The sequence below is a fragment of the Candoia aspera genome, chromosome 2 (genome assembly GCF_035149785.1).
Source record: "Candoia aspera isolate rCanAsp1 chromosome 2, rCanAsp1.hap2, whole genome shotgun sequence".
In the NCBI taxonomy this organism is placed as follows: domain Eukaryota; kingdom Metazoa; phylum Chordata; class Lepidosauria; order Squamata; family Boidae; genus Candoia; species Candoia aspera.
In genome coordinates, this window is record NC_086154.1 from 122,187,313 (window position 1) to 122,198,656 (window position 11,344).

The 11,344-nt window shown below is 37.9% G+C and overlaps 1 protein-coding gene across 1 annotated transcript in view; it reads left to right on the forward strand.

The window, feature by feature from the left end:
• Positions 1–10,934, forward strand: part of RGS9 (regulator of G protein signaling 9) — a 68,485-nt gene extending 57,551 nt beyond the window's left edge. The window contains exons 18-19 of the mRNA XM_063296539.1: positions 8,730–9,238; positions 10,790–10,934. Of these exons, the coding sequence (XP_063152609.1) occupies positions 8,730–9,238; positions 10,790–10,934 (654 nt within the window). The remainder of the gene's footprint in view (positions 1–8,729; positions 9,239–10,789) is intronic.
• The last annotated feature ends 410 nt before the right edge of the window (positions 10,935–11,344 follow it).

The following is an 11,344-nucleotide window of genomic DNA, read 5'->3' on the forward strand; positions in this document are numbered from 1 at the left end:
CATTAATTATTTAGAAAATGTATATCTTATGTTTGAATACATCTTAAAGAAAACTAATAATAGATTAGTCTTAACCATAATTCCTATGGTTGTAGTAGACTACCATACTACAACCATAGGAATTGCAAGCCACCCAATAGAGAATAAACCAGTCTGCATTGTTCACAAGCCTTAGGCTGGATATCAGGCAGCAAGGTGAGGGTCAGCTTCCTTAGCTAAAAATATTGAAGAAACCAAGGTCTAGAGACACATGCACAAATGTACATTCCTCCAGAAGTGGACGTATTGAGGAAGGGACAACCCAGTTTGCAGAAGCTTCTTAGTAGCCCAGTATTTTTGGCAGCTTCTAATGACTTAATGCTAGATTGCAGCTGGCATTATGGTAGCCCAATTCCTTTGTATGTGGTAAGACTACATATAATTCATATACACAATGTCAAACCGCATAACCCAGCAGCCCTTGATTTCCTGATTCTTAACGTGAAGTCAGAATATGCTTTCTTTTCGCTCTCCAATTCATGCAACTACAGTAGGAATTCACTGTTCCTGCTGGCAGGGATAAGATACTACCTTTATTTATATACCTGCTTGTCTGACCATGGCATGGGGGCCAGGCTGATCTACCTCTTGCCATGATTCTTTTCATTTTTTCTAAGGAAGGACAGCAAGAATCTGTTTCCCTTCAGCTTTTTAGTCTCAGTTTAGTAGTAGCAGCTTGAGAAACCGTTCATCAACCATTATTCCATTTTTTTTCTACAATAGCATGCACATGATGGGTATGTTCTAGTTCAAGTGGAATGACTGAAATACAGTATATCCTAGTAATTAAATAACATAGCTGAAACCATGTTGTTGGCCTCTAGTCTTCCATGCTGTCTTCCATCTGTGGCTCAGTTAGCATATACAATCTATAAGATGTATATTGTTAATTGCTTTTTATTTTCTGTCCAAAATAGAATGAGCTTCACCTTGTTCTAATTACAAGCAACGGGTTGTCTTTTCATTATTTACCCAGACTTGTCATACTTTCTTTCCTCCATTTCCCTTGGTTAAATAAAACTAGAAATTGAAACAATCACTGTGCTTGTATTTTATTGTCTTTGTCTCCTTCCATACATTTTTATCTTGTCCATGTGTTTACCTTTATCACTTTAATTTGAATCCTTTTTCTTCTTTAGAAAATGGCACATGTAGAAAGTGAAATGCTGCAAGGAGGCTTGAAAAGGCTTAGTTTTAATAACATTTATTAAAAAAATTAATGTATTTTTCATGAATGTAAAATGAACTGGGTATCTACTTAATATGTTAGCATTAAGTCTTGCTACATATCTTGAACATATAGTATCATATTCTAAAAACATACTTGGATACAGTAGTTTTAATGCATTCTACAACTAGGTGTATTTATAGCAATAATATCTAATTGTTTCCTGAAGTCCCTTATTTAAATCTTAGTATGAAATATATGCAGCCAGATCTTGAGCTCCTTTACTTAGAAATAAGTTAGCTTGCATTCCGTGAGACCTACTTCTACATATATGGGCATTTGAATATAAAGGGTGAACAAAAATCCTAAAAGAACATTTGTAATTCTGTCATTCTGTGCTCCTATCCTCCCTGGGAAAATCAGGTTTGCTGAGTGCATGATTGTGTTAATATAGTATATGTAGTGGACCTGTTCTCCAAGATATCTAAACATTACCCACTTCAATATTTTGAAAAACATTTTCAGTTATCATCAACTCAGTATATGTGCCAGATTGCACCATCCAGTTATAGCTTGATGAAATAATGCTACAGTCCTTTATCTCCTCTTAATTTTTCATTGTACATATGTATGTATTTCAGGTGTGCAATACAGTGTACAAAATTAACTGATTAAGATATAATAGACTCTCCAAAAAATAAACAATTTGAACAGCAGTTTAATGAAATTAAATAGAGTACTTTCCATATCTGTTTGGGGGAAGTTCTGAAGATAAGGTTCCACCACTGAAATGTTTTCTCAAGATCTGAAGATTTTTTTATAACCCTGAATACGGAGCAAACATAATTTCCTAGCTTCACTTGCATCAATGTATGTTATTGTATTCTACTATTTTCCCTATTCTAACTTGTTTCAAGAATGTGCATGAATCCATCCTCCACCTTTCATGTTTTATGACTAGAGTCCATCAGCTGATTTTTTTTTTCATCGCTTGATGCTGAATTTATTTGGCTGCATCATTAAGAAAAAAAGATTCAAGATGGAATGCTTTTCCCTAGGTCCAGGGGCTAGAATAACCTAATAATTTAACTATGGATTGATTGATTGTGTGCCATCAAGTCATTTTTGACTCCTAGCTACCACATAGATTTTCTCCATGACAATCTATTCCTAACCCATTCTTTCAGGTCTCCCAACACTGAACTAGGTATTAAAACATATCAAAGGTTGTATGAATATAAACAAATGAGATTAATTCCTATTATTCCTAATAGCTGTTACACAGACACTCACACACACATGCACCTACCCACCCACCCATTCACACTCTGCTTCTGCAACCAGGAAAATACATTTCTCTGTTCATGAGAGCTTACAGCTTTATTTATTGACAGTGCTTTTTATGTTTGGTTATAAGTGTTTATTGCCTTTGAGTTCTCTTTTCTATTTTGTACATCCTTTTGCATATCATGTGGAGAAAAGCAACTAAGAAATATATAAAAGCAATACTGAATGGGATAAACTGCTAGGTAATAATAGCAGACGACTTATGTATGCTGTTTTTGGGGTGAAATAAGGTGGATGGTGGGATTTGTTAGTGCATCGTAACTAGCTGACACGATTCTGTCTGCAGTAATTGTGCACTGGAGATGAAACAAGGGTATGGGAGCTTTTGTACGAGATTTTGCCACCCTTTGCACTTCACAATAGAAGCCTGTGTGGAATCTAGTGAGACTTAAAGCTACCAGCTGCTGTAATGAGTATAGTTGGACCTTTCTGTTATCTTTCTCTATCCATCTAATAACAGCTTTTTAAAATCATGCAGTCTGCTACTGAAGCATCTCCTTCTGCCATAATATGGTCTTTCAAGTAAAGATTTCTCCACACAAGTGCTTTGCAGCAGTTCAGAAATGTCCTATTTTGGGACATTGGCTTTGCGATCTAAGTCAAGCGTTACCATTTCACCTTCACAATAATTGTAAGAGTTAAGTGTGACAGGTGAATGGCACCTTTACAACCAGATTGCCCTCACAGCAACTCTCACATTTCTCTTGCAAAAGACCAAGCAAAAACACCAGGTGAATTGAAAACATGGGTGGGGAGCAAGGGAAACCGCAATTTCACTTTTCCGGAAGTGAAGTGAAGTCCTTTTGGAACTCACAATTCAGGATATTGATAGGATAAAACTTTTTATTCCCTTAATTCTCCTATTTGTCAACTGGAAGGTGAGCATTAAGTGGCTCAAAGTGTCCCCTCTGTTCTCAGTGCTGCAGGAGAACCTGAGACTGCTCTTTGAGGAGTAGTGGAGTGGAAACTGTATGGTAAATTGCAACACCTTATCAAGATTGTGGAGCCCTTAACCAAAGGCACCACTAGCAGCAGTAAGATGAGCAACATGCTAAAGATTTTTTTTTAAATGAAAGGCAATAATTTAGCAAGGTTTTATTAACATTTAGGCAAGCAATCACTGTTAGACAATTAAGAGTCTCCCTAAGGGAGGGGGAGAAAAGAGAGTCCGTGAAGGGTAGAGCAGAAATGAAAGAAATTCATCCACAAAGCAGTTCTTTTTGAATGCATTCTCTCTTCATATTAGGATCAGTCTAGGTCTCTATTCTGAATATATTTCAATCAGTCTATTACTGGTTAACTCCTATGTTTACCTCCTCAGCCTGTCATGCCTCATTTGCAGATTTATTGATGCCTTTTAAAAACATGACTTAACATGCCTTGACAATACATCTTTAAATATTATGACCTAGCGATGAACAAAACTGCATGGTCATTTCCTGGACTATTCCATTCCCCCTGCCATAAAATGGGCTAATCTGAGAATTCTCAGGGTGGTTCATCATTTCTGGAATGAACTACACCCAGAACATTCTGAGGAAACACTGGACCCAGTTTTATTTTCAGGAAAAAAAATGTATTGCTGACTAGGGTCGGGTTTTTTGTTTTTTGTTTTGGTGAAAATCGACATTTTTCAAAACATTTTATTCTCAAATGTACATTATATATACACTTTGGTACATTTTTGAAGCAAGAATTGCACTGCAAAATTTGTAGAAATATAAAATTTGAAGAATAACTATCATGATCTGCATATTGTAGTGTGGCTTTATGGCTAAGTATTTATTTATTTACTATAGGTACTGCCACACACCCGAACAATTTGTGGCACTTTACATTTTTTTTAAAATTTATGCCTAGAATATAATAATCTTTTTATTGCAGAAATGTGGAGTTCCTTGGAAAAATATATAATCTTGCCATTTTGGAGGTACAGTATACTGACCTTGTAAATTACTTAATACTTACAGGAGGGCTAGTAAGCACTTCTGATTAAATTCTGGAATATTCTAAGTAATACATCCTAATGCCAAGAAATGGTCCTCAGTGAGATTTATATATTCTATCTCAATACTTTTTGCTTAACTGTGATTTGGTAAGCCAAAACTAAGCAAACCACATTATTGCTTCAGTGTCATTGTTGTGCATGGTGCTGCTATGCCAGGAATAGCCATAATAGGTAGAACAGTTCAGCCCAAATCATACAGAGGCCATATTTCAATGGAGTTAAGAATAATCCATCATTGTGACTGTTGATTACCACAAAGTAGCTATTTGAAGCAACTGCTGTGGTTCAGTGCAACCTGGAACAAGTAGCAAGGTTACCAAAATGTGTTTCACAGTCCCACAAGTTGAATTAAGTTGGGACGAGTACTTGGATGTTGCCCTGGGTTTCAGGACCTTGTTACAAAAAAACCAATACAACAGCTAATGATTGTATTAAAAACAACAAAAATGTGACAGAAGGTGGGTTGAATCCAGAAGCATCTGAAACCTCAGTTGTATACCCTGTAGCTTTGGCTGAAGAAATTCAGGCAAATGCCCAGCATCACAGAAGAGGATTCTAGGAGGTCATGTACTACGTGTATGTAATATTAGTATATTACAGTAATATACTAATACTACTATATATTACTGCTGTAGTAACCTCTGTCATACGTCATTCATCAGAGCTACAGTTAGGTTTACTGCCACAGCACAATACTGTATGCTGTTGTCAGTTCAAGGATGGGCGACATGTTTCTGTTGAACTCCACTTTCCATCTACCCTAGCCTGGATAGCCAGTAGTGTGAATTGCAGCTCAACACCATCTGGAGACACAGGTTGCCCACTCTTACTGCAGTGGATCGGTCAACTTGAATCTGCTATTGTATGAAGCAGTATGAAGTCATGTGTCTCAAGGTTTATGGTACTATACATTGGGACTTTGCATCTGAGAGTTTCATAGACTGGTTATGTCCTTTAAAATCCCTAGATAAATGTGATAGTGAGCAGTACTTAAATGTAGGCACTTTCTCTCCAAAACTGCAGTAGTCAGTGAAAAACTGGAGGGAAAACATTTGTACCGTTCTGTGGAACCACATTTGCTACCTGCAGTGGCGTTCTATGATCTGCTCCTTGGTGATATTTGAAACAAAGACTTATCATGCCAATGGCAAAAGAAATGCACCAGGGAATTCACACGGTACAGGATGAATGATCAAGGGAGATAAATAAAAGCATGACAGACACAACAGAAAAGATACCTGCTTGACAAGAGGCAGAAGTTTGATAGAAAGCACCAAGAAACAGCAACATTTCTTTTGAATTACATGAGACAATTTGTGGCCATCTTACCTGACAATGTGAGAGTTTCACGGTAAGGAAATCGGAAGCTGCATCTTTCAGGCCGGGAAAGATGTAACAGGTACATCTTTGCTTACAAGCAGTAAAATAAGCCTGTCTGAATCCAACGTACAGAGATGCAGGAACTTCAGCGTATAATGGCGGCCAAGGCTGTAATCTTGATTCGGGACATGGTTGATGTAAACCCAAGTGACTTTCCATGATCCTGATCATGAATCTGAACTAAGAAAGAGCTATGAAGAATTTAGAAAGAATAACTGGCATTATCCATACGCAATCAGATCCTGATAATATTTTCTTTTCCCTCATAGTGCTATGGGAATTGGACGTTCATTTGTTTGAACCCAGTGTCCTTTTGTTGTTGGAGCAATGCTGCTCACCACTTTGGTTCAGCACCCTAACCTTATACCATTTCAGTTTTATATAGAAAGTCCTAGGTAATAGGTCTTACTTTTTATTATTATGTATTTAGATTGTGACTAAATAGGAGTATTCCCCTGTAGCCAAACATGGATCTGCAATGCATTTCATTTCTAGGAAGTTTGTATAGAGCATCATAATGTGTTTCTATTAAAAATACATTTAATATCTGGACTATGCACCTCTCCACCTAGAAACTAGAACTGTGCAAAGGTCTGGATTCACAGGGCAAAATGTGATTTGGAGATGCATGTCTGTGCACAGGGTACTTGTGAACCCCCTCAAAGCAGTTGTGTTTCTTGCAGGTGCCCTAAGAAAAGGCACCTTTTGTTTTTCTTGACAGGTTCCCCTGCATGCTCCAGGTCACATTTCACCCTAACCAAAATATGCACAACATGCTCCAACATACATCATCAAGGTTTTTGTTATGCAGTGTCAGAAAACAATCATTTTCACAAGTCCTAGTTGGCTCTTTTCATTGAATTTGCACAGTGCTTGGAGAGCTAATGTTCATCTTTTCTATGAAATCTTATACCAAATCACAGCATTAGGTAATTTTTAAAAAAAAATCCAAATTAACCAGCTTCTGCTTCCTCTACTTCCCCTTCTGGCTAACCATATGAAAACAGATACTTTTTGTGCTCTATGTGTAGAACAAACAAAATTTAGTTTCACTCTGCCAGTATACTCCTGGAGTGTCATGTCCACAGTATATAGATAAGTATTATTAAGGAGTTTGACAGACTGGAACCAAATTTGAATAGCTGAACTCTTACAGTTAAAGAAATAATTGATTTACTTCTGTGGGAAGCTACAATAGATGCCAATTCCATTTATCATCTTCTGGGTAGAGTAGGAAATTAAAATCTTAATTTTAATCCCCACAATTACTAACAACTTCCATTATCATCCTAGGGCTGCCATCCCCTATAGACTATCTTTTGGAAGTGTGGCTCCTTGAATTCTCATTAAGCATAATCAAGCTAGGAATTCTGGGAGTTATAGTCTCAAAACATCTAAAAAGTAGCAGGTGAAGAAGGCCAGCATTGATACTATGATCTGGTTAGTATGCACTGGAATTTTCAAGAGACTAATTCACTGAGGATGGTGAATACTGGCATCTATAAAGTACCCAAGCACTTATGTCCCTATAAACAGACAAAATAAGTTTTATATCATTTTAGGGCTCTAGAAAACTGCTCTAACTAGAGTCATATCAATCTACCTCAATATTTTGTTGGCAGCATGATTTCAGATGGGAGATTTTTCCCAGCTCTACCTGAAAAATTTGGAGACTAAACTTGGAGCATTATACATAAGAAGTATGTGCTTTACAACTGAGCAGTAGCCCTTCTGATTTTTTTGGGGGGGTGGGATTCCTGAAGGGGAGAGAGACCATTACAGTAATTTACTTTGGGCTGGGGGAATAGGTTTATTGATTTAAGGAATACCCTGAAACACTTTGGCCACCTGAGTTCTTAATGCTGCTGTTTTGATGCGTAATGGTACCACATTTGTTTAAATGATGGATCAGATATTTGTATTTAGGAATTGTGTCAGGATTGTAATAGTAACGCACATCTCTATATAGAAAACATTTTAGGATTTGTCAACTTGTCTTTTTTCTCTGTATGTACACATGCATACACATGCAACATACTTAGTGCTAAATTGGTTAAGGACTGTCCCTTCCTGTTTGATATATATGTATGTTTATAACTTCTAGCACTAGCCAGGCAACTGAGGCTGCAGTATTGTGGTCCTTGATAGGGCAGCTGAGGGACCATGAGAGATGTAGAATTCCCCCCACTCCCAAAAATTAATTGGAGTTCAAATGTGCAGATTAGACTTCAGATGCCACTCCTGGCTCCCACAGAACATTTGATAACACTTTTTCTGACAATGGAAAGAAGGTAAACAGAATTTGTTCACGTTGCATGCTAGAAGCTGTAGATCCACAATCTCTGAACCCCCAGTTATGTCCCAGAGTGGTCTACGATAGATCTGGAGTTGGTGCAGATTAATTTCCTTCCACTGACTTCAGTAAGAAAGAACTTTTTTTTAAAGGAAACATGGGGTAAGAGGGAAAAGCAAGCTGGTCTGGCTGGTTTCTACTACTGGCAGAAGCCAGACAAGACTGAAAGTTTTGGAAGGCCTGATGTCATGTGCTCTGTAATCAGCAGTAGCACTGTCTTGCTCTTGCTGAAATGTAGAAAGACAGAAAGATAGACAGACAGACAGACAGAAACGATGGAGGCTCCCTATGGAATTGTACAAATGCTGGGAAGACCATAATGTGGAGCCTAGCAAAGATGGGTACAGATGACCAAGTGTAATGAATTCTATAAGAATTCCATGTAATTGTCTATGCTATAATCATTCTCTTTATGTCTCTCTTTTTCCTTGCAGTTATGTCAGTTTACTGTTCCTGTTCCCCATTTGGCTGTTTACACTGGTACCTCTGATCCTCTGCCTCCTTCCAGGGTTCTTCCTTCTTCCAGCCCTGCTCTAAACAAATTTCCTTTTCAGTGCCCTGAGCAACTCTCTCTGCCAAACAGCACCAGCTACTCCTCACCTATTACGGTCACCTTAGGCAATGCATCTGCCATGGAGAAGAGCTTGGAGGCTAACAGGTTTAGTTCTGAACCCTTTCCTTCCCTCCTGGAAAGGGGTGAGATCTCCATGGATTCTGAACTGGACAACTGCCACAGTTCTCCAAACACTATAAACTCTGAGTCCAAGGTGCAACACAAGTCAAAGATGGCCTTGTCATTGGGTAGGTTCTTGAAATGGGGATGCTTGAATTCACCAGCATTTGCCACACTTCCACCTAAGCACCCTGCAGTGGCACATGGAAAAGTGCAACCCTTAGATGATCTGAGCCAACATCTGCAACCAAAATCCAAAAAAGCATCCACGTGAGTATCCCTTTGGGTTGTTTTACTTTACTTCCCCAGAACGACAACTATGCATGCTTCATGATTGATTGATTATGTGCCTAGCAACCATATAGATAGATTTTCTCCATGACAATCTGTCCCTAACCTGGTCTTCAGGCCTTCCAATTGTGTACCCATTCCCACTGTAACTGAGTCTATCCACCTTGCTGTCGGTTGTCTTCTTCTTTTGTTTCCTTCCACCTTTCCCAGCATTAGAGCCTTACCATAGAGCTAAGTCTTCACATAATGTGTACAAAGTATGATAATTTGAGCCTGTTCAATTGTGTCTCAAGTGAGAATTCTAGATTGATTTGTTCAATGTTCCATTTGTTTGTTTTCTTGGCTGTCCATGGTATTCTCAGGAATCTTCTCCAACACCATATTTCAAAAGTGTCAATACTCTTTCTATCCTGCTTCTTTAAAGTCCAAGTTTCACTTCCATAGAGTGTCACAGGGAATACCATTGCCTGAATGATTTTGACCTTTGTAGGTATAGACACACTGTGGTATCTGAATATCTTTTCCAAGGCCTTCATGGCTGCTGTACCAAGTGCTAGTCTGTGGCATATTTCTTGACCACTTGTTCCTTTACTGGTGGTAGTTGATCCTAAAAGGCAAAAACTACCTACTACTTTGATATCTTCATTGTCAACTCTAAGGCTGCTTGATGTACCTGTTGCCATTAGTTTGGTCTTCTTTATATTCAATTTTAGTCCCATTTTTTCACTGTGCTCCTTGACTTCATCATTGGAGCTTGCAGATCCTTTGTATTTTTGGCTATCAGGGTAGCGTCATCAGCATAGTGCAGGTTATTGATCTTTCTTCCCCCAGTTTTAAAAGTACACCTATCTTCTTCCAACCCAGTTTCCTTTAATACATATTCAGCTTATAAGTAGGTTGAATAAATAAGCGGAAAGTATACAGCCTTGTCTCATTAGGCTTCATTACCTCACAGCAAAGCAGACTCCACCCAATATGAATATGATACCATTTTCATTGCCCATTAGCAATCCACAACCGGTTTCTCCCACTTATTTCTAGAAACAAGATTTTATGCTTCAGAAAGAGAGGCACAAGAAAATACTTGTCCTCTTGATTCTAAATGGCACGGTATTATTGGTTACTGCTTTATTCATATGGTGTGCCACCTTGGAATTTCTACTGCAGAGCTGAAAAAGAAGTTATACAATGTTTGTATAAACCAAATAAATAATCAGTTTATCAACACCTTCATTCCAACTTGTTGGCATGGAAGTATGTAACACTTAAATCCCAGCTAATATTTTCAGAATCTGAATGCATATTTTTGCTTTCAATTTTGTACCCTTTTCTAGTCTGCACCAAAACAATCTAGGACAGCTGTAGGAACTGGTAGGCAAATGTATAAGAGGGGCCCCTATTTAAATAGTTGCACAATAGCAAAATTCAGTGCCAACCAGTTGGCTTATCTACTTCTGTAATACCTGAAAATCTGCTGAGATATCTAAATTGTGAGGTTTTGTTTTGTCTTGCTTGTTTTTTTCTGGGCAGCTTCTTTCAGATTTCTCTGGAGAGCAAAATCCACCCAGTGGATTCTGGGGTGGAAGAAGAACACCACCACTGGCCTTACAAGGATTCTGCCAAAGAAGTGATCTGCCCATGGGAAACCCTGACTGAAGAAGGACAAGCTGGATAAGAAGAAGTCTTTGAAGCTATGGGGATGTGAGCCACTTAGAAATGACTAATTTTTCCTGGGCCTGAGTTGGCAGGAATTAATCACTTACCATTTGATCTGTCCATAATGCTATTAATAAGAATTCTTTGGAATGATGAAAGGTTTTGTATTTATTGGTTTTTTTAAATAAAGTATTTTTTAATCTCATTCTCCATCCTGGAATATCAGGTAGCTGACAAGAGACTAAATATCAAAATATGCCACAAAATAATAAATAAAATAAAATAAAATAAAATAGCAACACCCAGGGTCAAAACCACTTGGGTGATGTATAATGATTGAACATACATGTTTATTTCAGTGTTCAAAAAGAAAAATACAAGATGTCCCTTGTCCAGTATTCACTGGTTTGGCAAATTGCCCCTATCACA